The sequence below is a fragment of the Azolla caroliniana genome, unplaced genomic scaffold (genome assembly GCF_043228905.1).
Source record: "Azolla caroliniana isolate FFs.n. ecotype wild unplaced genomic scaffold, voAzoCaro1.0.p SCAF_2, whole genome shotgun sequence".
NCBI classification, from domain to species: domain Eukaryota; kingdom Viridiplantae; phylum Streptophyta; class Polypodiopsida; order Salviniales; family Salviniaceae; genus Azolla; species Azolla caroliniana.
In genome coordinates, this window is record NW_028230437.1 from 24901622 (window position 1) to 24928855 (window position 27234).

Sequence of the window (27234 nt, forward strand, 5' to 3'; positions counted from 1 at the left end):
ATTGTAGAGGCCCAATTCCTATTTGCAAAACAATCTTTTGAATATGTCCACAACATGTGTCACTTTGGTTGAAGGAAAAAGAGGTTTTTGAAACCATGTATGACGGATATTGCACCATGGAATGCATTGATCACATGCTATGCAAACAAGGGTAATAGCTTTGTGCCATGAAGTAACTGGAAAAAATCCTACGTGAGAAGGTGAAAATAATATTAGACTACATTATTTGTGGTTTTCATAGGTCATCATGGCTAGAGCCATTGTAATGTTTTAGCCTAATCATTTCGTCATGTATGCAGAATTCTACTAATGAAGAATATATTTTTTTGAAAAAGAAAGAAAGAAAGTGGATTGCCCTAGTGGTATCCCTTTTCATGCATTCCTTGGAAATAAATGTGAAATTGAATTGTTCTAATAGTTTCACAAGAGTAAAACATAGTAGAAAGTATGGAGAGATAATAAGTATCCTCATGCAAATTCACACATGTTCTTTAGGAATAGGCATGAGAAAGTATGGGAATTAATTTGGAATATTAAAGTAGTTGATCAAACACTTTGATATCTATGTGTTGATTGTGAAAAATCTCACAAAAAAGAAAAAGATTGTTTCACTCCAAAAGATTTAGATGGGTCTATCAACCAAAGAAATCATCCCACAATATGTCAATATAATGCCTAATAGGAACAAGGAAAATCGAAGTGTTGGCATATTTGTTGTAGCAACAAACATCTATGCCAATTGAAAATCAATTGTTGATGTTGGATTGATGGTATAAATACTCTATCATCATTTAATACAACATTGAATCCTTAGGCATGAAACATTATGGGTTTGTAGTCGTTACACTTCAAATTTAATATTAAGTAGCGTGGATTCAACACAATTGGCGATCAAATCATTCACCAAACTTATGGACTAGTAGCGTGAATCCAACACTAATGGTTATCAAATCATTCAAAAGTGATGTTGATTCTTGGACCATCTTTCCAAGGAATTCAAAAAGGGCTAACTTGAATATGTAGTGAAAGCATATATCTTACTTGTATCACAACCAAAAAGATTGTGGTCCATGTGTACCCATGTTTATGATGTTGATATTCCTACACGTTCATGTACATATTCATCTAGATGCAGAATTACTAACTAAAATTTATCGTAATTTACATTAAAAACCCCAAAACATCATTTAATTACGGCCATTAAGTGTATAAGATGTATGAACAAATGCAAGAGGTGGACGGAACTTTTTTTGAACATAACATGAGTCCAATGGGATGAAAATGATCACATTTGCAAATGTAATTTATAGACATCACAGTTAAGAGCTAATGGAAAGTATTTTTACACAAGAAGCAGTTCATCATGAGATGCATTTTTGTAAGAATTAGCTAATGTATTGTGGCTCACATCAGTTTGCATTTAGGGCTATCATGCAATATTACCAAGTCCTTCCACGAGTATATGTCAATAGTTATGCCCATCCCATAAATCTAGGTCACGTGTCAATACATATGAATCAAATTCACGTTTTCCAAACCCTCTTATGCAAGGGTTAATTCAAGCAATAAGAATATATCTGATGGTCAATCGTGCATATACACCATGTGGACCGGACACATAAAACTTGAAAGGGAGACAGAGAAAACTAGGATAAGACCCTAAGGTATGTCATTTACTTAGCGAAACATTGGTTGAGCGCTCGAAGTTTCAGATCGAAGAATATTTCAGTTATCAAGCCTATGGAGAAAAACAAGCAAGAAATGGTTTCAACTATGTAAATTCCTTGGAGAAGCTTGTGTTGAGACATGCATTGGAAAAGGCAGGCTTCCAAACAATAGCTTTAGATCCGGAAAAACAATGGGGCAAAAAATGAAAAACAAATGCAAATAAATAAATAAATAATAGCAATGCAAACAAATATGTGAGTAGGAGGTAAATTTAGTGAGTAAATGCTAAAATTAATAAATAAAAAAGTGAGTAAATAACCACACAAATAAATAAATTATATATGTATATATACATATACGATAATGCAGTCACCAGTGAATAAGTAATTAATCGAAGATAAAATATGAATAAATAAATAAACGAACGAATGCGTGGTCGTCGCCTAGCCGCAAAAAAGAGGAAGCAAAAAGAACAAAAAAAATCGTCCGGACGCCAAACAAATTTAAATGTGGTACAAATTCTATGCAACCCTTTTTCACGTCCGCCTTCTTTCTCGTTCTCCTTCCTTCTTCTATCGTCATCGTCTTCTCTTTTCTTTCTATCTGTCTGTCTGTCTGTTGTTTTTCTGTCTTTGGTATAGCCTTCTCTCCTTTTTACCTCACCAAGATTTAGAGCAGATTTTTCTCTCGAAGAAGTCATGAATTCAAGGTTTGCTGCTGTGGCTTCTCGCCTTCTTCGATCTGCTCTCCCAGGTTTAATCTCTACGTCAGCCCCCATGCTTCCATAACCGTAGCTTCTCCCTCCCTCTCTTTCTCTCACATTCTCCATGCTTCCTCCATAGCCATAGCTTCTCTCTATCTTTACATCTCTCAATTAGGATCTTTTTGTGATATTTTCAAGAGATCTGATCATGTCCAGCAATCTAGGATGATCTGCATGTTCCTTCTTACTTCAGTTTGATCAACTGAGTTTCGTAATCTGTTCCTGAAATTTTAGCTGAATTTTTTTCATCATTTGTGCAGCATTTATCTGTTATATGCCACATGTCTTCTAATACTGCATGATCTACACTTTCTCAGAAAATTTTGTGAAATTTCTGAGTTACTCAAAGAAGGTTTCTGATATGGTTAAGCCTTTCTTTGGAATGACCAATTTCGGTTTAGTTATAGGCAGAAACTTTAACGTCTAGCTTAATCAGTTCACCAGTTACAATGTCTGACTTGATCAGCTGAACTGCAAATATATATATATATATATATATACATGCATAGCTGTTTTCATGTAGTTTCATCTCTTCTTGCGTTGTCCAGTGGGTTTTCTTACCATCTGATAACGTTGTTAATGAAAAATGAGCAGCAAGCTTTCAAAAACTTAATTGATTCTGGTGACGAGAATATCTGATCCAGTCATCTGAGTGTGTGTTATTCTTCATCATAACATATAACTGTTTTACCTGCGTTTTCATCTGTCCATAATATTCTGTGAAAATTCGAGTGTCCGTTTTATCAGCCACAGTAGGATTTTGACGTGGGAGCTGTAAAATTGATTGTCTTCATCATACTATAATACACATGCTAAACTAATATAATACAAACTCTTATCTGCATTATAAGTCATGTAAATAATAGAGCCCTTATATGTGTAATTCCTGCTACTCAGAAGCAGGAAAGTTTACAGGGCAGCTACATTTTGTTTTGTAGTGTTTATCATGAGTTATGGTTCTTATCTAGATCCATCTCTCTATCTCATAAATCACAGAGCCCTTATACGTATAATTCCTGCAACTCAGAAGCAGGAAAGTTTAGAGGCCAGCTACATTTTGTTTTGTAGTGTTTATCATGAGTTATGTTTCTTGTCTAGATCCATCTCTCTATCTCATTAAAAAAAGCTCCACGTTAGTCAATCTTTTAAGCCTGTTTATATAAGACATGGCTAGATCTAAAATCAGAACTAAAATGTAGAATATGTGTATAGTGTTTATCATGAGTTATGTTTCTTGTCTAGATCCATCTCTCTATCTCATTAAAAAAAACTCCACGTTAGTCAATCTTTTAAGCCTGTTTACATAAGACATGGCTAGATCTAAAATCAGAACTAAAATGTAGACTATTCTAAACGTAAAATTCGTGTTTTATAACAAGTTATTACAACAATTCCTTTAAGGCATAGATTCGAAGATAAATTCCCACAGTCACTCGCTGCAAATCCCAAATCAACTTTGAATTGACACCCTTAAAAGGAAAAAAACTAAATAGACCAGTTGGTATAATTTTTTACCCTAGCAGAACCAAGGCTCTTGGAAACTATAGCATAATAGGAAATAAGAGACCGATAACCTAAGTTAACCAGAAACAGGTGCAATTTGATGTAAAATTCTGAATCTTTTTTGTTTAAGAACACCATAATGCTTGCGGAGTTAGACCTATTGATGTGTTTTTGTGCTTTGCCAAGTGAACCATGTGTAAGTGTTTTTCTAATTGTATAAGGAAATCTGTACATTGTGCTTTGTTCTGGCCCTACTTAATTCTTTTAGATCAATTGGTCGATCTGATTTTTCTTCCCTTACCTGTGCAGAAAGCAGAGCACTTTCAACAGTGGCCATAGCGAAGGCTCAAGCTCCATCAAAACTCGCACATTTTGCTCAGTCCGAAAACACTGGTTATAGTAAATGGATTGGCGCAGCTGGAGCTCTCATATTGCCTGCTGCAGGTCTGCGAAACGTTGTTTTTGCTTCATTTTTTAAAAGACCGTCATTAAAATCTAAAATAAAGTCATTAAACAAATAATCATGTATTTCTTTGGGCTCTGTCTATGAGAATAACACTGTTGCCTTCATAAGTAAGCGTTGTATTAGCTCACAAAATAAAGTGAAGGAATACGAAGAACAACTCATAAAGAATTAGTTTATACCTTGAGTATTAATGATGTTTTGGAAAGAATGCTCATGGAAGCTTTTTTCTGATGTTAAAGTATTGTAAGCATTGTTTTAAGAGAATGTTTCACAGAATTGAAGTAAAGGCAAACAAAGAACATCATGTTGATATTTATGATATCTAAGGAATGTGTAACCGCAAGCTTTACTTTGTCCATTTCTACGTTGATACTTTATATACTTTTAGTAACTAAAATAAAGGCAAACAACGAGACACATCGCATAAAAACTATGAAGTTTGTGTTTAATACATTCTTGGATATGTAAAGATGTGAACTGTTTCCTGCTTTGATGTTGTGTTGCAGTGATGTTGGCTCAGAATCCAACCCTTGAAGCTGCAGAAGTAATTGAGTTAACTTTTTCTCCTAATTCTAGCTCTCATATTGCTTAGTTTTCTTTAGCATTCTTCTCAAATTTGCTTCTCATTAATTTTGTCTACTCACAGCTTGAGAGAACCTTCATAGCCATCAAGCCGGACGGTGTGCAAAGAGGACTGGTCAGAATGAGTTTTATTTGTCACCTATGTGTTTTCTTTGTTAATATTATAGAACCAGTTTCCTGTGCTCAATATTTTTCATTCATGTATTTTCAGATTTCGGAGATAATTAATCGATTTGAACGCAAGGGATACAAGCTTGTCGCTATCAAAATTGTCATTCCAACTAAAGAGTTTGCTCAACAACATTACCATGATTTAAAAGAGAGACCATTCTTCAATGGACTTTGTGACTTTCTCAGCTCTGGCCCTGTTATTGCTATGGTAAGAAAACAAGACGCATACGTAATGACAATAATGCTCATTTTCTCCTATGGAAGTTTATGACTACATATACATGCCAATCCTATAAAATCCATAACGCTCATTTTCTCCTATTAAACTTTGTGACTGTACTACATGCAAATTTTTGTCCAGAAACTAGTAATTAAAATTTGTGACCATATTTAAGTATTACATACAAATATTTGTCCCAGAAAATCCTTAAAGACACAATGCAAATAATAATGATTATATATAATTACCGACTATCATTCTTGTATTTTGCAATTATGCTTTGAAATCATGAACCAGATGAACCCTTACGAGACACCATCTTGTTGTAATGGTCTTATAGGTTTGGGAAGGTCAAGGTGTGATCAAGTATGGAAGGAAATTGATTGGGGCAACAAGTCCTCACAATTCTGAACCAGGAACAATTAGAGGAGACCTTGCTATTAGTGTTGGGAGGTGAGCTTCATATATGTCATTTAGATAATATGAAAGTACAAATATAACCTTTGAATACATGGTGTGGTTGAGTTCATATAGTTCATTATGATCATACACAAGCTTTTGAACTGGAAAACTCCAAAATATCCCTTCCCTGCTTTTTTCATTATTTTTCCAAGATAATTTGGCAAACCCCGCATCTCCGGTCAATTCATCCCCTTTGTACTCTCTTTGTGGGGTTGATGAAATAAGAGCAACTCAGGGGCAGTTGAGGAAATAAAGAAAAAGTTTGGGTTATAGAGTTTTGATCAAAGGTTAATATATGAACCCTGTTAATCCTTTGTTATTTGCAGAAACATCATCCATGGCAGTGATGGACCAGAAACTGCAAAGGATGAAATTGGCCTTTGGTTTAAACCTGAAGAATTGGTTAACTACACCTCAAATTCTGAGAAATGGCTTTATGAACCTTGAATTCAAGGTCTTTTTATGGTATATTCTAGAAAACGAAATACTTCTGCTGCTACATTTTTGCACAGATAAAGATGGTTTGATTGAAGCATATGTTTTACACTTGAGGTTTGTTCATATTCATAATTCTGGAAAAAAGGATATGAATGGTGACATGAATAAATCTGTTGTAGCGGTAATCGAGAAATAAGACAAACATTTTTAATCTTTGACTCATGTAATACAACTAATAACAATAGGGATTACAAACTGTCATCAAATATGTTGTTATAAACACTAACTACACTTGTCGCTATAAATATTGTTGTGGTGGTTTAGTTAATAAAAAACAGTAATTTAGAGTAAGGGCTAATAGGTCATACCATACAGAATTTTAAATCATCAAAGGAAAGGTAGCAACAGTCTACAGAATTCTTGGCTTAATTCTTAGTTTCTGAAATGGAAATGTTATTTTCTCTCACCTGTTTCTTCCACATCAGTGTTAACACGCATCCTTCCTCTGTCTCTCTTTGGTGTTTGTTAGAGAGAACAAAAGGTTTGATTGATCATCACCAAATGGTTAGGCTGCTTTTGAACCCTTGGGAAGTTGAAAAAAACTTAATCTGGTCTCTCTTCTTCTCCTAACGTGTGACAAGTTTATATACTAAGCAACATCTCCTCACACATCTCAACGTTAAAATATGAGAGTACATTATGCATGAATGGCCTTCAGGTTTGCATAGCACCTTCTCCAATACTGTGTTGGGTTGCTTGAATAGCAAACCAGACTGAATTCAAAGGCAAAAATGGCTTGTATGTCATTAACAATGCCTGTAATTTCTTGTGGACTTAGCATTTGGTTTGGAGGTGGTTATGACTTGAATCCATGACCTTGACACACAACTAGTTTCTTAATATGTATTTGAGGATAGCAGCAAAAAATACTCGGACTAGAATATATTCTTTACACCCACTAGAGAGTTCCAAAACTACTTTTCAACTTTCCAACACAGTTGGGTTCATCTCAGTGCAAGTAGCCTGGAGAATGGAGTACCCTGGTCAGCTGCCAAAAGAGGAATGCAAGTGCCTGGCAATCTATACTCAGAATTTCTGCCTACTTGATGGCATGGATGGCATATTGCAATGACTGTGTCCACCATGAACAAGACAGCACTCTCGAGGAGGAGCATAGCAGCATCACTAACAACCACCTTTATTGCAAGACATGTAACAGGTACCAAAGCCTAGGCCAACCTACAAAGACGGTTCAAATATCACAACAGCCGACAGTGCCTCTAGAAGCAATCTGTTTTCAGCATCAACACAAAGGATTAGAACGAATTATAACAAAACATAATTAATGTTCTTTTTTTAAGATGAAAAGTCAAGTTAAATGAAAACATAATTAATATTATATTTTTAAGATGATGAGGCAAGTTACAAGAAATTTGCAAGTGAAACAGATAGATGTTAACCTTCCACCATCACACAGAGCGGATTATAAGTAAATGTATTAATATACATTGGTCATAATGCCACATAAACCGTTTCACCTCTGACCTTTCAAAGTTTGATATTCAAATATGAGAACAACAGTTTTCACTGTATCACACATCCAGTGTGACTTCATAGTCGTGTGCCTGAAATTTCTTGATTCGGTAAAATATTATACGGAAGGATGTATTGTTTATCTTCCTATGTACATACAGCTCCTTTCTTTATTTCTCAAGATAATGGAGAACGCATATTACGTTAAAAGTGAAGAAAACACAAGCAAAACGTTCTTCTGCATTGCAACTGACAAACATATTGTAATAATGGATATATCACATCAACTATAGCTACAGGTGTATATGTTGCAGTCAAAATAACTTGTTTAGAGTTTTAAAAACAACTTAGAACAAGGATAAAAAATTGTAACACATACTTAGCAAAATAAAGGATATATCACATAAACTAAATTTAAAAATGTATACATATGTTCCAGTCAAAATAATTGTTTAGAGTTTTAAAAAAACCTTAGAATAAGGAGAAAAAATTGTGATAACACATATACTTACTTTAAATATAACAATTTAGGTTAGTCTTTCAAATATCTGTAATATTAGCTTATTCTTGTCAAGTATTTGTTTGTAATATCTAACTTTATCATAAATTTGGCGAACCTTTCAGAATCCATTGTCATTTGAAAAAATAGGTATGCATGACAAACGGCCCCCTTCTTGTGCGTGTAAGGTGTTTGGCAAAGAATAATGGTAGAAATAGACCAGCTTGTAAACAATCCAGAAAATAACAAGTTAGGGAATAGACCGCATTTTAAAACTTTTAAAGTACAAGAAAAACGAAAACCGTCTTGTAAACAACGACAGATAGCACAAGTAAGAAAAATAAAGCCACCTTGTGAAAGAAATAAAATCAAAGAAAGCAAATGGAAAAATAGACCATGTAAACAATCAATGAAAGCGGAATAGACCACCTTGAAAACAATCAAACAAGAGAGAATATTGAGTATTTGGTTAATTACTGAGAAACCAAAGTATAACTTGTAGTTGTCAACAATCAACGAACACAGAAAAACAAAAGAAAATTTGATAGCTGCACATTACGATGACGTGAGAAAATCTCAGAAAACCAGACTGAAGTAGACGTGAAAACAATCTCAGACAGATGTGACTGAAGGGGACATGGAAAAAGACATATTTGTCTGTGTATCAAGAGTTGCCATGGTGTCGAAGAGAACATAAGAGTTATGCAGAAATTCAAGAGATTATTACTGCATCAAATTTGATCAAATCAAAGGGCTTTGTGAAGCGTTTACTGCTACTTTATCAGGTGAGACAAAAGAAAACAGACAAGAGTAAGACGTTGAAATCAAACCTCATGAAACTTGTAAGGTCTCATGTATCTCTATATTTCTTCTTCTCGTTGTATAAAATTGGTCACCGCAGCCATAGGCTTTGTTCTTCTGGCATGATGAAACTGAAGTAGCAAATTTGTGTGCATAGAAAGCTGGCATGGCTTAAAAGAAACACAAACATAAGACAGTTTCAGAGAGTTTCTGCACAATGAAATATTTCTGAGCTTTAGAAGCAGGAGAAAGCGAAAGGATTTCAAAGAAAACCGTGGAAAAGACTTCATCATAACAGAAACTTGACACGAATGAAAACAAACATAAATTTTAGACAGTATTCCAGTGATTTTGATCAAAAGGAAACTAGCTGCGGATTAGAAGCAGATAAAACTGAGAAATTTCGAAAAAAACTGTGGAAAAGAGAGAACAAACTTGACGTGAATAAAAACCAACATAAATGTTGGACGAAACTCCAGCGATTATACGCAGGTAAAGCGGATAAATTTCGAAGAAAATAGCACTGCACAGCAAACAACAGGAACGGGAAACAAATGTTGAGAGAGAGAAAGAGATGGAGATCAGGATGAGGATGAAGGAAAATTTAAGGAAACAGGAAGGAAATAACACTGCAAAGAATCATACAAGAAACAAGAAGAACGGGAGGATGTGTGTGTGTGTGTGTGTGTGTGTGTGTGAGAGAGAGAGAGAGAGAGAGAGAGAGAATTACCTGTGAATACCGTGCTAGACATGGTGAGAGAGTGAACGGTAGAGGCATGGTTCCTTGGCGAGGTTTTGTTATGTCAATTTCCTAGAATGCCCCTGGAGCCGTGTTCATTTCTAAACCCTTAAACCCCCACAAATTGGGTTGCTTCTTCATTGCATTTAGACTTGAACCTTTTTGCGCACACACTCCACATCCACCACTAAGTCGATTAAATCACATTTCGCGGAATTACCTACACGTGATGCTTGATTTTCTCGAAATTAAATCGCATTACTTGAGATGGTGTTGTGCCAATGTTTTGTGTCACTTGGTGGTACACATACATAGCAGAATTTGTCTAACTAATTTGTAGTGTACGAGATAGCATTACGTCTTTGGTGGTCATGAACTCTACAACAATGGGGTTTTCCTTTTATGTTTCCATCACAAAATTTATTCACATTTCTTGCTTGTGATCATCATCCATACTAATAAACTTCTCCTGAAGCATATGGATTTACAAAGTCATGGCTCACAAGTCACAACAAAGGGTTGAGAATGATATTGTTGCTACAAATGTAGAATGTTCTTGTTGGTTGGTGGCCATTGATGGGTTTTTATCTTCCTAGAGTTTTTATCTTTCCAACATTTATTAATGTCTAAGATTTTACTCCTAATTTAGTTAATCTTTGATTGTAATCACTAGTTCACTCGTGACTCATTTTTCAGTCTCTTTTCTACGGCATCACAAGTCCTCTTTGTCTGCAAAGACCATCTAGGGTATCGTGAGACCTCTTTGTCTACAAAGACCATTTAGGGCATTGAGATGATATCATAGAGAACAATGTGGATGGTGTCATGATGTGGCATGGGGAATGGAAGAAAAAGCAATGAAGGTAGATGTCATGACAACTCAAGAATTTGCACATGGTAAAGATTGGATCAAGAAGTGACGAAAAGGAGTATAACAATGAATAGTAGATTAAGGAGTAAGAGTTATCATCTGGGGATGTTCACGATTCGATACTTGTTTTAGATTTATTAGATAAAGATCAAGTAACATTGTGCAACATGAATATGGGTAACTATGTTAAAGAACTTACGAGCAACATCACACACCCATTCAAAAACGCAAGACAATGGCATAATCCTAAGGTTGAACGTGCACACACAACAAAACATTTATTGTAGTTACAAGGTGAGTAACTGAAGTTAACCAATACATATGTATACACAATTAAACATTGTTAGTAAGTTAACTACTTCTCTAAGAGAAGTCATGTATGCATAATTGGTACATAGGGATCCAGAATTATTCAATAGTTAATTATCATTATTAATAAGTCAACTTCTTGTGTACTTGGTAGATAGAGTTCGGAGGTGTAGGAAGATTACATCAAGTAGTTAGTGAGCATCTATATTTTATGCTCTATATACTTCCTCATGTTTTCATAATTGCAATTGAGTAAGTGGCCTACAAATTATGCTCAATATTATCCCACTGCTTGTCACAACTTCGATTTCCCCAAGAGGCCCATAAATTATGCTATATATTATTCCTTTTGTTCTCATAATTGTGTTTCACCCATGATGTCTATAAAAAGATACCCACTGAGAAAATATCGAACAAGACAAATCCTTCATTAATGTTACCTTCATAGTTGTTAAAAAACGTGTATTCTACGTTTAGAGTAAGTTTTAGAATACTCTGAAGTATTCTACATTTTAGAACACCGTTTTTTAAAATTTGACGTATTCTACGTATTTAACAAGTATTTATCATTTCAAAAGAAAAGAAGAAAAAAGAAAAACTTTAAATTTTAAGAAGTATTCTACACGTATTGTAAGTATTCTACACATATTCTAAGTATTTTATGTATTTTATCTATAAAATACATATTCTAAGTGTTTTTTTTTAAAGTTAAAAAACTTGTAGGATACTTAGAATATGTATTCTACACGTATTTTATGCTAAGTATTTTACAACAATGGTTACATTCTCTCTCTCTCTCTCTCTCTCTCTCTCTCTCTCTCTCTCTCTCTCTCTCTCTCTCTCTCTCGATGAATGGGTAAATATCCCATTTTGTTGTAAACCAATTGTCTCATGGGCCAATTTTGGCCTTAGAAGATGTTAATATATCTTTTTTTCTCTTGGCACACATATACAGAGAGACTCTACCATGTCCCGAACCAACCACCCATTCCATTGCCTTCCACACCTCAATCTACCATGGGGACACTTTTTACACCACAATGGACCATGAACACAGTGGCCCCTATACATAAAGGAGGGGACCCAATGGACCCAGATACATATAGGACCATTATGGTAGGTCATACGCTCGCTAAACTATATGGTGCAATAATGGAAGCGGAGCTCAACGGTCATATGGAAACCTTAAGTCTTCGAGCACCTGAGCAGGTTGGCTTTAGACGAGCTTTCTCCACTATTGACCATATCTTCACACTTAGATGCTTAATTGACCAGACGAAGGCTCGCAAGAAGAAACTATATTGTTGCTTTGTGGACTTCCACAAAGCCTTTGACATAGTTCCTAGGAAGCGGTTGTTTGATAGGCTTAAAATCTTGGAGATACCAAATGACATGATCTGGGCCATCTATGCTCTATATGAACAACTCTCTGGGTGTGTAATATGCCCATGTGGCCTATCCGATTGTTTCACCAGCACCATTGGTGTAAAACAAGGTTGCCCACTATCACCGACTCTTTTTGGGATCTACATTGATGAGATCATTTATTTTATTGCTCGTAGGGGAGGCAGTTGAGTAACCATTGGGGGTACGCAAGTTAGTCTCTTATTCTACTCAGATGACATTGTCTTGCTCTCGAAGTGTGAACACGACCTACAAAAGCATCTTAATGCCCTAGATGACTTTTGCACACAACGAGGACTGGTAATGAATCTAGCGAAAACAAAAGTTCTTATCTTTCATACATTGTCTCGAGTGAGCAGTAAATGTCACCTAATCCTCTCTCATAACCCAATTGAGGTAGTTGGATCATATGTATATTTGGGAGCCACTTTTAGTGCTCATTCAAGTGAATTCTCGATGACCCAAACAACCAAAGATAGGCTAATGAGAGGGTATGCATCCCTCTCACTATTAGAGACAATGCCACCAAGAATACTTTCAAGAGCCACGGACTACGAGATGGCTCTTCGACTCATTAGTGACCCCTTCCCTCATGTATACATCAGTAGTATTGGCTCTAGGTCTACCATCTTTCATGTGGACGCAATTAGAGAGACCTTTGGTGACGATGTTATCACATCAACTCCAAAGAAAATCAACAGTACCACATGACATTATTAGAGCAGAGTTTAGTTTGCCCCCGATGTTAGTAGAAGCACTTTTTCAAGTGGTAGTTTTTATTCATCGGATACATAGCCAACCACAAGATAGGATATCCAGTCAAGCTTTTGAGGCATCCGGATCCCTATACGCGTCCGAAGACACTAGCTCTTGTTATAGCATTGTAGTGAGTTGGTTACTTGCAAATGGTATAGACATTAATAACCTACTTCCCCTCAAGTACAACCATGGGACTGATGAAGCTTTAATCTCTCATGAAGACCGTAATATTAAAGTAATACGCCAAGAAATATGGCAAATTTACGCCCGATTTAAATGAAGACACTAGCTCTGGGTATAGCATTGTAGTGAGTTGGTTACTTGCAAATGGTATAGACATTAATAACCTACCTCCCCTTAAGTACAACCATGGAACTGATCAAACTTTAATCTCTCATGAAGACTGTAATATTAAAGTAATACACCAAGAAATATGGCAAATTTACGCCCGATTTAAATGGATCACCCCACGAGAGCCACTCTCATCTAAAATGTTGTACTATAAGGAACACTTCTTGCACTTCTCTAGGTTAGGTTTTATTACAAGACCAAAATATCTAGATACATTCTTACCAAATGCACTAAGGGTGGCCATTGGACAACTTAGGATATCATCTCACCAACTTGAGATTGAGAATGGTCGTGCTAATAGATTTCCTAGAGAGGAAAGGCTATGTAGGTTATGTCACATAGAGATAGAGGATGAGTATCACTTTACATGCAAGTGTCCAACTTATACCGAGATAAGGGCGAAATACCAAGACATACTAGGACCCTCTCCCACCCTCTCCAAACTATTAGATACCCCGGATATAAAGAGACTAAAACAACATAGGGAGAATAAATTACAAAGTGTTAACCATAACCCTTTTCACCAACATGTAACTAATGTAATTTTTCAAAAACAAGGGGAAACAATGAATGTGGACACACCTACACCACTCGGCCTCTCTCTTGATGAAGCAGACATTCAAAGAACAACCAAACACCCTCGGATGTTGGGCTTCAAAGTTCCTTGACATGGAGTAGAAATGATTAAGAAGATAAGGGAACGTGAGCTACGCCTCCTAGAAGCTATGGTTGGGGTACCTTTTACATTGGAACCACGGGCCACATCCACCTCGAAACCCTTTGACCTCGCGCTTCTTTTCGAGAGACTTGGATTGAAATGAAACTTGGCCTAGTATAAAGCCATTTCCTTATGGAACATGTTTTTTTACTAGAACTATTTAGCTTAAGCTCTAGTTTATTTTATTTTATTTTTACTTTTGATGAATGGGTAAATACCCCATTTTTGTTGTAAACCAATTGTCTCATGGGCCAATTTTGGTTTTAAAAGACGTTAATATTTCTTTCTTTCTTTCTTCTTTCTTCTTTCTCTCACGCACACACACATCAATGGAAATCCCCATAGTTCTGCCTCTTTAACGCATGTGGTGATTCGATGGTGGTGATGAAGTCAACAAATAGTCATAATGTTGGAATTGAAGTGAAGTGGAAAATTATAATGTGAATGGTAGCAAATTGCAAAGACAAAGACCATGAAGGGGAAGAATGAGTGAATGAAGAAGGGAAGGGAAGAATGTTTTTGTCGTATCTTTCTCTACCATACTCTTTAAATATCCTAGATTTTGTAGATGTATGCACTTCAGAGAAGGTTTCCTATGGGCATGCCAAGGTATTACTAGATCAGGCATGGTTAATTGATCATACATGCTCGCATAATAGAAATTTTAGCATAGTTACAATATGTGTAACTAACATAACCAATAGTTATCTAACAATTCGTCATTATTATTAATAGGTCAACCACTAAAGTAGTGTGTACGTAATAGAAAAACATCCAAGCTGTAGGAAGATCCGAGTCTCGACCATGTTACTAGTGAGCATCTATATTTAATGCTTTACATTATTCTTCTAAGTCATAATTGGGATTAACACAATAGGCCTATAAAAGGATATCCTTGCAAGAAAATTTGAATTAGGCACATGCATTACTATCATAAGTCATGTTGTTATTCTCTCTATTTTTGTGTCTTTTTCTTTCCTTGGCTCCACCACTTTAACAAAATGTATGGGGATGTGAGAGAGGTTCTAGATAAAGAGAGAAGCCTAACTCAATTGAACATATGGTTGGAGATTCTCATCCCTCAACTTATCTTCTCTCTAATAAAAAATTTCGAAATTTGCCTGTTAATTTAATTAGCACAATAATATCATTGCATCAATAGTTCAGTCATTGATCATCGATTTTCATCAAGTTGCAAGCTTTCATAAGTACAAAATGCGCTCATTTTTATGGGCCATGCATATAGGGAAGGGCCACATTTAGCCATTTGAGTTGTGGTATCCAAACACAAGTAAAATAAACATCCACATAATGTTCAAGTTAAATGTTCATACCCTATTTTTTTCCAAAAAAGAATATACTCCATTAGTTAAATATGTCCTTATGTACACAACTTTAGTTCCCTTATCGGGTAGTCATTGCCTAAATTATCCTATCATCCTCAACTATTATATATACCCTGTGTTGATTGTACAAAATCTCGCCACCAAATGTCTACTTACATTTGGGTGACATCGCATATTTATCTTACACTTTCGCATATGTCTCTATATCTATTTCTTAGTTATCCACCCACTATCCATACACTTCTCTATGTATCTCATCTCATTCACACCCCTCTTTCAACTAACGGGATACCCTATTTATTGTTAAGTATATAGGTACAATTTGATACATAAATTAGACTGATTGTTAATTCTCATGTTACGTTATTCTAGTAAAACATGTATCATTCTTTTCTATATCTAATTTTGGTTTCTCAATTACACTTCAAATATTTGTATCTCTAGATTATCACTAACATTATTATTATTATTTCTAGGCCTATATTGATTCAATAATTGATAATTTTGACTTGAATTGTATCATAATTCATTACAAGATGTACTCAACCTAATTTTTCGATCATGGAAGGAATATGCAGTCTTAAATTTAAATGAGCTTAGGAGTCAATATTAATTATAGTAGTTTGGTATTCATCGAATTCATGTGATATTTGTTATCCATTTTAATTTGCTATCAAAGGGGCACATACATTCTTCACTCGCTAATTTTTAGTGTTAACTTCTACTTTAATTGACGTAAAAATAACATAACTGAAAAATGATCCATAAATTTTGGCACAATCAAAGAATCTAGATGGGTTATTGACTCATACATAACGATTTAGATCTCTCACACATAAAGTAGTTTGCTTAATAATCTTCATGTCACAATATCCATCCCCACTGCTTGGCACATTACGAGTATGGCTATCTATATGTTGGCTCTAGAGAAAATTCACCCAAAATAATATTTAGGTGAATCCTCGAGGGCTAGGGTTTGTGCCTATATAAGAAGGCTAGGTACCTTGTCATCAAGGTAGGCTTGATATATGTTGAGCCTATGTCGGTGTGGCTATGGCTCTTGTTATTTAAGCATGTGCAATCCTTGAGGAAACCAAGGTACAACTTCCGTCAACACTTGATGGTATGGAACATTGAGGAGGTTCAAGTCCGTCTCACATTGTTGTTAGGGGATACAATCCTCAATGGTTGCAAGCTCAAAGAGGACAATCACATTGCATTGACATGGCACACAGATCATCCTTGATGACAATGGATTAATAGTATTTGAAAGGGAGGTGCTCCTATTATGAGAATGGGCACATATGGTTTATATTTCAAACAAATGGTTTGCCTCTAGAAAAATATTCAAACACCAAGAATTAGGTGTATGAACCAAGGAGTTGTATCATTTTGCAAGAAATTGTACTTATTGTGAACATTGTACACTAGCATACAATGTGTGAATACCAAACAAGTTCTTGTACAATAAATATACAAAAAGACGAATGGACGAAGACACACACAAACAAATATTTGAAGGGAAGTGAGGAGAATAGAAAGCAACAAGAGTGCAAATTTTGCTCAAAAACTAGAATTGCCACATTAAGATGTCTTGCCACTAAAATACCGCAATTCTTTGTTAGCCACAAGCTAAACAATTTTGGTATGTAAGCCTTTGCATCATCTCACTTTGCAAAGAAAGAAACTTAGTTACTATTCATAAGAAAGTGTGAAAACATTACAATCTTTAGACATATAAGAGCCATTCATCTTGAAGAGTTAATTGTAGGAACGCAAAGTTATAGATTATAAATCTCAAATATGAGTCATAATATGAATAAAATGATGAATATTGTCCATCACTCAGATTGTAGTCCAAGAAGATCTAATATGTGTTTATAATCCCCTCTTATTTATTCAAGCTAGATTAGTTTTTACCCATCATATTATGAATAAAATTAGTAATACAATTTTCTTTCTTTGCATTATACATAAACATGCACCTCATATAACCACACTTCGTCATTTCTCAAATGAGCTCATATCACATAATGTAGAAATAATTATACATTGTGATTATCTTCTACTCAATTGGAATCACTCACTTAGATTGTCTTTGAAATATTTATTCAACTAATATATGTTTGAGTAATCAGTCAAATGTATCAAGTGCACACGAGGTCTCTTATATTCATATAGCTAACATGAGGTGAAAGACTTCTCTATCTCTTGTATTCATTGTGAGAGATGCAAAGGCACACATTTCATACATTATATTACATATGTTGTACAAAACAACGAAACCATTTTCTTATCCAAATTAGGAAACCACACTAAATTATACATGTGGGAGCCCATCCCTTTGTCCACCATTTGCACCATTGCTTCCATACATCTCAACTCACCTTCTCTTACTCACCTTCTCTTCTATGTGAGATGAGGATGTCGCACACATGTAAGAAAATATTCTATGCATATTTTGCCTTGAGCTAGTTTGCAACATTATTCCTTGATACAAACTAGATTCAACCCTCTCCATACACATTGTCGCCCCAATTTGCTCCCTACTCTCATTCTTCTCACAATCACAATGTTTATTAGTAAATTTCTTGAACATCGAGAGTCACTAAATTCCATAGATACTATGCAAAATAATTCACTTTTGGTCTCATTGGTCATATTTGACCTCGGTAAACAATACTAAAATCTCCATCTCTATCTCTCTATACTTTTTTGAGGATTTAACTAAGATCTTTAGGCAATTGCAAAAGGCGATTACAATGGCTTTACTACCGTGCTAGATCAATGGTTCTTAATGAAACCATTGTTGTAACAACATTACACGTCAAAAGAGCCCCCACTAACTTTTACGTACACATTTTCATCAAAAAACTTCCATTTGTATAAAACAACTTTTATACTTTGATCTCTTATAACCAATAAAAGGGGCTCCATTATTAAAGAACTTTTCTTAGGCATCTTTCCACGGTCATATGGTATATTGTGTCTCAATGGATCAACCAATGGTCGTTTTTAATATTTAGTTGTCAGTCAATGTACAAACCACATGATAACACACTAATGGATATTTGATCAATACATGTTATGTAAGAAATAAAGCCTTATTCACAATTAACAAAGACATCGGATTGTGTAATGAGAATCAAGATCATATATGTGCTTTGGGAGTTGGAAGCATGTTTTCATCATCAATAATGCACGACAACTTTTCTCTAATGAGCATACAAACAAAAGCATTTTTGTTGTCTCAAACAATATTACATTATTATGAAATATAAAAGCAACAAAGTCATCTCACTTAATAAGGTTATGGAATATGGGAAAGATATTTATAATACTTTGGTAAGTTTCACGTTCATAAGATCTCGATGAACATGTATTTGTTACATGCAGCCATAACCTTCTAAACGAATTCTAGAGGATAGTTTTAATGGTTTTATGAGCAGGAGTAGTGAGAAACCGGTTACCTTAGGACTTAGGACTTTTTTTATTGACCTCTTGCCCCTCCGATATTACTCATGTAATATAGAGACGAGGATGTGCCAAATTCTTTGACAAATTTTCAAGTGTGATCATATTTTGTTTTCTTCATAAAAAAAAGAAAGTTTTACACATTTTATTCGTTTCTCTATTCATTTCATCCTAGAGTAATCATGTAAGGTATTATGAAAGAGCCTAACGACAAAGTACAATAGAAGATCATGCAAGATCATGCATTAGGTTTAATTTTGGTTTTCTCCAAAAGTACATTAAAAAGTATTCCCATTAGAGAAAACAAACTCAACTCAACGAGGCAATCACACATCCTTCTTGTGATGCCAAGGTCACATTATGAATCCTAACTATATTGTTTTGAATTTCCCACATGTGATTTACAAAACTCCCATCCTTTGTGTGACACTTTCAAAATGCCAACATGTGCCTCACATCCAAAACTCACACATCCCTTACGACTCACATCCAACCAGCATCCCACCCACACAAAACATGATAGCATCACAATGACTTTCTTGCCCTTTCGCTCTACTTCCAATGTGCTTGTCCTTGATATGCTAATATAAAATCTAAAAGGTGTCCTTGCATAAACTATTGATTTTCAAAATAAACTTGCAAAGCAGCTCCACGAATACTAATCATGGTTGTTTATATCTTTTTCAACCTTCAACCATATTGTTATTGCTTCATTTATGTTTCTATGGTTTGTTGATATCATGCTTCTTTATTATGACAATACATGATCATTTTTTTCCTAGCTTTGGTATTTGGCCAACATTTGTTTAGAGATATGTATAGCGCCTCGGCAACACATTAATATTTGTACGTGTTCTTGCTTTATACTCTACCTCACAACTATCATCATGGTAAGATCCAATATACTGTTTATGAGACTATGAGATAAGAATATGATGCTATTGAATATTGTGATTTCCAACTAGAAGTTCATGTATTCTCCCCTTCTCCAAAACAATTGGTCATCCCTTACTTATGAACATTTTGCAATCTTGATAGCATATAAATGTTTTCATGTAGTTGTGGACTTACCATCTACATGCCACATGTAAAAGGTAAAAACGAGCGAGAAAGGGTTCCTCAATAGAACCACTTGCTTTAATAAATTGAAGTAAAGAAATAATAATGCATAAACATATTCCGAGATTGAATTGATAGTATGCCTAATGCTTTTAATAAAGCACTCTAGACAATGCAAATGCACCCCCCATCCCTTTCTTTTAACATGGCGCCATTATCTTGGTGGTCAAAATTAGACCAACAAACACGTTCATTCATGACCATGCCACGTTCTTATTTCAAAGCACATGTTGTATTGGTGTTTCACATTAATGTCTCATTGTCCCATGAGTTCGAGACAATCAATTGCATGTCTCACAATATATCTGTCTCTAAAGAATACAATGCTACTAGAAGGCCATATTTTTACTATCCCATAGGTGTGGATTCGAAATCAACAAATTTCACATTGGTCCATGCCCTCGTTGTCTTTTTGACACACAAGAGAATGCACAACTTTAGCATAACCCTCAAATTGTAATTAACTTTGCATTAATAATTATGTAGAAATATTTGGCCATTTTTCCATGATTCTTTTTGCTAACAAATCAAATATTTATCATTTTCTTCTTCATACTATACAATGGAGCAAAATTCAAACTTAGATTTGTTGAGTGGGGCATTGGACAATTCTAATCAAAATGAACTTCTAGTAATGATATTCAGCTTTATCTTTAATTGAGAAAAGTATATTATAAGTGTAGCTAGCTTGTCTAATTTTCAGGAATGGTATAGCAAGTCGTCTTTCCTGTTGCACTTCAAACATGCCTAGATAGGGAACCTAAAGCATCTCGCTCCAAGCACGACATGTTACGAACATATACACTTCTACTAGTAGATGACTTCCTGTTATTGTGATTTTAGTGTGTATGCCAAGAAACTCATCGAAATGCCAACCCAAGTAAACATCTTCCCATCAACGACTCGAGAGTATAATTTGAAATCAAAGAGAAGTCTTACAAAATCCTCTATTTTCAAGTTGATTTAAAGATGTAAAATAAAATAAAATCTGGTGTCCGTACGGAAAAAGAAAAGGTTTCCATTGCTTTCATTTTTTTAATTGCCAATATCTCACCCTTTTCATCACCCAAGGATATCTTCTTTGCACAATGACCTAGGTCACCTAACACATGAAGCTTTGAGTTGTGTGTGTGTGTGTGTGAGGGAGATAGTGAACTGCTAAGATATTTGTGTCTCGGAGTGCCTCGAACAAGTTTATAAAATGCATCCTTTCAATAGCAAAGGGCATGTGCCTAGAGATGCATTAAAGGAATTTATGAATGCTATCTCCCCCATAGCAAATGTCACTTTCGCCAATGTTGTTACTTTTACCAGTTGTGTTCGTATACAACCTCTGTATAATACGCACCTCGAAGCCCTTAATGGGACAGACAACTCAAGTTTTACCTTTTCGTGGATGTGAGCTTTTGACTAGTGCTATCCAATTCCTCTAATAAAACACTGTATATTTTCAAGCTTCAATCATACACATTCCCATCATCTCTCAAGCAACCTTTCAATTATTAGTGGACGGAATGCAAATTGCATGTCTTTTCAATGTCCAGTAAAAAGAGAATTATGTTCCTTACAAACATTTCTACCATATGTTCTTACTTGGATTCTTTCCCCATTTATTGTACAAGTCGCTTGGTTGTTTATCTCCGAAGATGTTACTTAAACTTGTCCTTACCTAAGGGATAAAATTTGTGGTCCCGAGATTGTCACTTCCCTCTGCAAGTACATCATTACTAGACTGGAGACATTTGGAGGCATAAGGTTTTCCTCGCCTAGGGCCAACATTTTAAGTCAATGTTCTTGGCATCACCTCTTCCTCGATCATCACGAGATTTTTCGAAACTTTGGTTACAACTTACATCTTTAATGTCAATGTATCACAACTTCGTACTGGTACTAGTAATTCATAGTTTGGTAAACCCCAAAAAAACACATAACACATGTTGCCTAGATCATTGTGTTAATCAGATTAACTAGTGTATACATTCGTTTGTTGCAATTGGAAACCTGTGGCAATTTCTGCTTCCTTTTGGTTAGATATGGATGGCTGGAGCTCACAAGGACTGCTTGAAAGATGCATACGATTTTGCATCACTCCATCAATTTTCTCAAAGGATTTTGCATACCATCCTGTATCATCACTATAGTAGACAATACTGTAAACTCAGTTTGCTTCAATTGCATTAGATACCATATAGTTAGTTTTAGCAGGCTTAAGGATCAATTATCTCCCATTAGTTACACAGCAGACCCTTCAATCAAACCCCCCACTATTACTTGCATTCGTGATATTGTATTAAGCCCCGTGTATACATTCGTTTGTTGCAATTGGAAACCTGTGGCAATTTCTGCTTCCTTTTGGTTAGATATGGATGGCTGGAGCTCACAAGGACTGCTTGAAAGATGCATACGATTTTGCATCACTCCATCAATTTTCTCAATGGATTTTGCATACCATCCTGTATCATCACTATAGTAGACAATACTGTAAACTCAGTTTGCTTCAATTGCACTAGATACCATATAGTTAGTTTTAGCAGGCTTAAGGATCAATTATCTCCCATTAGTTACACAGCAGACCCTTCAATCAAACCCCCCACTATTACTTGCATTCGTGATATTGTATTAAGCTCATAAACCAACAGTTATAAAGTTTTCGGAAACAAGATTTCCCGTACCCAAACACTTTCGTAATAGCAACACTGTTGCTAACTTTCACTAAATTTGCTCACGTTCCTTCTCAACCACACTAATTCATCCACACATACACTTGGCAAATAACTCTATGCATAACCTTAATACCACGATTTCACTTTATACCACGATTTCACTTTGGGAGATTAACCTTGTCAGAAAAGCAGTAAAATCTATATATAATAATCCAAGTAATTCAACAAAATTCAATATACCAACTCTCATTCAAAACATCGTACAAAATTACCAACTGCCTGGAAGGCTCAATAGCTTAAAAATCCAGGCAATGGTTTACACACACATACAAGTATTTGCATACATAATAAACATAACATATACGGTAAGGCTTTCTATGCACCATGATTAGAGAGACCTCTTCGTGGGCATTGCTTCCTATCATATAGCACTAGAGTATAGTTAAATAAACAATATAAAAACATCAAGATCTTTTTCATACTCTGCATCCCTCTGCAACATTAATCCAGGCAAGCTCTTCCATATCAAGATCAAAATTCAAATCATTTATTGTTTCTCCATCATCGAACATAACATCTTCTAATGCGTCCACAAGCTCTGCCCCAATGCTTCTAGATAAGTCTAAATCAAAATGTCTAAACTCTCCTCCAAAACAAAGGTTCTCTTCAAGGAGGAAAGGAGACATTATTGAGTTGAGATCTACAGCCATCGCATCGAGCTTTGCCCGAGCCCCTCCTACACCATTGTAGGTATGATGAACATCAACACTATACTGTGAAACTGATTGTGATGAGGAACAAGGCGAGGAAGAAGCATCCATGTTGCTTAGACAAGAACTCTGGAGAGAAACTGCAAAAACATAATTAAGGTCTATCAGATAAATGCCCAAGAGTTTAGCCAGACATTCCGAACCAAGATCTAACAAAGACGCACAAAATTTAAAAGCACGCATCAAGCCAAATTAACAGAGGCGAATGGTGGGCAACACTCAACAGCAGATTCGAAACAAGGTCAATCCAATACTAGGTAGCCAAAAGTTTATCCAAACCATTAACATCTGAAGACAAAGATGCCAAAAGATAGTCAGACAAAGCACTCAAGATCTCTTTAGCAGCAAGAGGACCGAAATATTCAACAAGGCATCGTGGACCAGTCTATAAGACGCAGATGAAAATTGCTCGACCAAACATACTAACCAACAGATATAGTAAAACCAGGCATACCAAACCCAGGGATCTCATATTCCCAAAGAAAGGTGAACAGAACACATCGTAATAACAAAGACTGTCTAAGGTGCCCATACAAAACAGGGCATATCACACTAGGCAAAAAGTCTTCAGGATCCGATCGCACCCAAATCTTCAACAGGACTGTAAGGTGCCCATACAAAACAGGGCATATCACACTTACACTTAAGATCAGCATGATATACCCTGTTGAACAAAACAGGGCAAAAAGTCTTCAAGATCCAGCCAGGCCCAAATCTTCAACAGGACATTTAACAACTAAAGTCTCTCAGAGATAAACGGGCTTAAATTAAACAAGAAGGCATATCAAATAGAGCAAGATCTCAAATAGGCAAATTTGTCCAGGAATTCTAACAAAATGTCAAACAGAGCACTGAACATAGTTTAAATCATCTTATTTGATTCATAGATTATCTAATAGATGAGAAACAGCACGATCTGTAATAATCTCTTGTTAAGATTAGTACCATCTCAATCTTCAAGAGACCAAGTAGTATCTGGCTTCGTTATGGTTTAAGAGGAGGTGGGGTGCCCAAAGACTCAGACTAGAATCAAATCCGAAGGTAAAAGACATTTGCATGATACAATATCAAATCAAAAGACAAAACCAATTACCTGAAACGGGAGATATTATAACCTCTGATTCATCTGGAAGGTCACTTTCAAGAACAGATGAGGGAGACTTCAACAGATAATCAAAACCAGCGCAAGATTGAACCAATTCAATGTCCATTTTTGGTAGCTTGTCATTACTCATAGAGCTCTTCAGAGATAAAACACCATCTGAAGACGAACAAGACAGTGGAGATGATGAAAGCCCATTACATATCATGCTGATCTTACATGTACTTGTACTGTTCTTGGCCGATCCTTCCACAAGATAAGGGCTCTCTTCTGAGAATTTCCCAATATATCTATTTTTCTCCTCTGATCCGCCAACAAGATATATATTTTTCTCTGTGATATCCTTCTTATAATTCTTCTTCTTCTTTAAGCTTTCATGAGTATCACTCTTCTTTTCTGTCATGAAATCATCAGCATCGTGATTCTTAATAGAACATCGGATTCTTTTTGCAGCAGCTTCATAGGCTTTTGCAGCAGCGGTAGGACTATCATATGTCCCAAGCCATAACCGAACTCCCCTCGAAGGATCTCTTATTTCTGCAGACCATTTTCCTCTTCTTCTTTGTCTCACTCCTGTGTATTGAGACTGCTTCCGCAAAACACTTCTCTGCTTCAAACTATTACTATGGTTATTGTTCTGTTTTGTGTTCTTCAGATTTTGTCTCTTCATCTTCTTCTTCTTCATCAAAGCTTCAGTTTTCCTTGAAAGTGGCCTTATGAAGTCTAAAGATCTCATGGAGTTACAGCTGAACGATCCATTCTGACCAATTTCAGAACAGAAGAAAGAAGGAGAAGGGGGGGTTGTAGAAGGAGAGGAGTGGGCAGGTATATATACCTCCCGTATCAGTCGTTTAGGAAAGATTCTTTCCTCGTCATCGCTAGAAGAATCCGTGGCATCAGGATCTGTGCAGATCAGGCGAATCTTCTGTAACGGTTGTAGAGTTTCTTCTATACGAAGTTTGTCTGAAGGTTTAACCAAAGGTTTCTTTTTCGCAGCCTGAGAGCTCACCGCAAGAACTGTCATTGTGGAATCGAGCGCTTACAATAATATGCAGATGACTTAAGGCGGCTATGGAAGCTGAAAGTCCACAGTTAAAAAGAGAAAACATATATTTAGGTATTAAACAAAAGGGAGTTCCATAGATTTTCAGTTCAAATATAACAGAGATTAGCATATAGGGCAGAAATAAGAAATACTTGCAGAGATAAGAACAGATCAGGGAAGATGGGAAGAAGGGAAGAGACAGAAGGAAGATAAGAAATTGACAGAGACAGAAAAAGGAAAGGAAAGAAGATGATGGAAGGAAGATAACTTGCAGGGATTCCCAAACAATCAGGAAGATAGAAGTCGACAGAAGACTTCATAGCAGAAACTTGCACTTAACAAAAGAATAGAGCGAAGACATGAAGGATTTGAAGGAAAAATTCAAGCAAAGGTGAAGGAAGATAGGAAGAAGAAGAATGACAAGGAAGAATACTCTACGAGATTAGCATTAAATTGGAAGGAAAGAAAAGGTGGAAGATTTAATTGCAGAAATTAACAATGAAAATGAAGAATATGAAGGGAGATTCGCATAGACTTACAAACAGAAGGAAGGAACAGAACGATTAAAGAGGATTTCCCACAGAGATTTGCATGAAATGGAAGTAGACGAATAAGAAGACGATGGCTAAAAAGACGGAGAGGAAGGAGGAGAGAGAGAGAGAGAGATGAAGGAAGATATGTACTCACAGTGTTCTAGTCCTTGTAATCCTGTGCAGAAAATGGAGAAGAGATAGGAGGACGCTATGTCGCGTGCTTTTCAGGGACATGGAATGAGGCGCTGAGCTGGGATCAGAAGAAACTCTGATATTTTTGGGGCTTCTGATGCCTGAACCAGGGTTAGGGAAACCTGTGAAATTTTAGGGTTTCGAGTTTTCTCTAGGCTTTATACAGAAAGAAACAAGTTTTTCGGGATTTGAGGCTTTTTTTTTTGTTTATGGAGAGACTCCAGAATTTTGAGGACCTCTCGGTTTCACAGAAACTATATGGTTTTTAGTTTAACAGCAGGTACTCTGAGATTTTAGGGTTACAGACACGGTTCTTTTACAGAGTTAGAAAAAGAAAAGAAATTTTCAGGGCAGGGAAGCTTGGGGGGTTAGGGTTGTCAGGGTTTTTTTTTTTATCTAGTGTTTTGAAGCCTTGTGTTTGGTAAGGAAGGCGTTTTTCTTTCTCTATGTTTTTAATTAGGGTTTTGAGCTTCAGTTCTGCAGCACGCGAAGGAAGGAAGGCTAGCAATAAACCCCTCTTCCTCCGCGGTGCTGAGAAGCAGAGAAAGGGAAAGAGAGAAGGGAGGAGTGAATGAAGGAGGGATATATAGAAGAATTAGAATAGATAAAGAAGAAATTAATGGAAAAGGAGTCGAAGAAGTCAAGCCTGTCGCGAAAGGCAGAGACAGAGAGATAAGACGGAGAAAGAGAGAAGAAGAAGAAGAAGGAGAAGGAGAAGGAGAAGGAGAGGTAT

At 35.9% G+C, this 27234-nt stretch overlaps 2 protein-coding genes and 1 long non-coding RNA gene across 3 annotated transcripts; 1 reads left to right on the top strand and 2 right to left on the bottom strand.

Moving 5' to 3' along the window:
• The first annotated feature begins 2248 nt into the window (after window positions 1-2248).
• LOC147867762 (nucleoside diphosphate kinase 3-like) lies at window positions 2249-6484 on the top strand. Its single transcript, XM_087315571.1, has 7 exons — window positions 2249-2421; window positions 4244-4378; window positions 4907-4944; window positions 5047-5097; window positions 5194-5361; window positions 5714-5826; window positions 6162-6484. Exons 1-7 carry the CDS (start codon window positions 2367-2369, stop codon window positions 6280-6282), a joined length of 681 nt encoding a protein of 226 aa, XP_087171697.1. The 5' UTR covers window positions 2249-2366; the 3' UTR covers window positions 6283-6484.
• Window positions 6352-10272, bottom strand: LOC147867763 (uncharacterized). Its single transcript, XR_015529375.1, has 2 exons — window positions 9837-10272; window positions 6352-7564 (listed from the first exon to the last, which is right to left on the bottom strand). It is a non-coding gene; the product is annotated as an uncharacterized LOC147867763 (long non-coding RNA).
• A 12807-nt stretch (window positions 10273-23079) lies between these two features.
• LOC147867764 (uncharacterized) lies at window positions 23080-27064 on the bottom strand. The gene is made up of 3 exons (XM_087315572.1): window positions 26464-27064; window positions 24723-25809; window positions 23080-23709 (listed from the first exon to the last, which is right to left on the bottom strand). Exons 2-3 carry the CDS (start codon window positions 25753-25755, stop codon window positions 23336-23338), a joined length of 1407 nt encoding a protein of 468 aa, XP_087171698.1. The 5' UTR covers window positions 25756-25809; window positions 26464-27064; the 3' UTR covers window positions 23080-23335.
• Window positions 27065-27234: the final 170 nt, after the last annotated feature.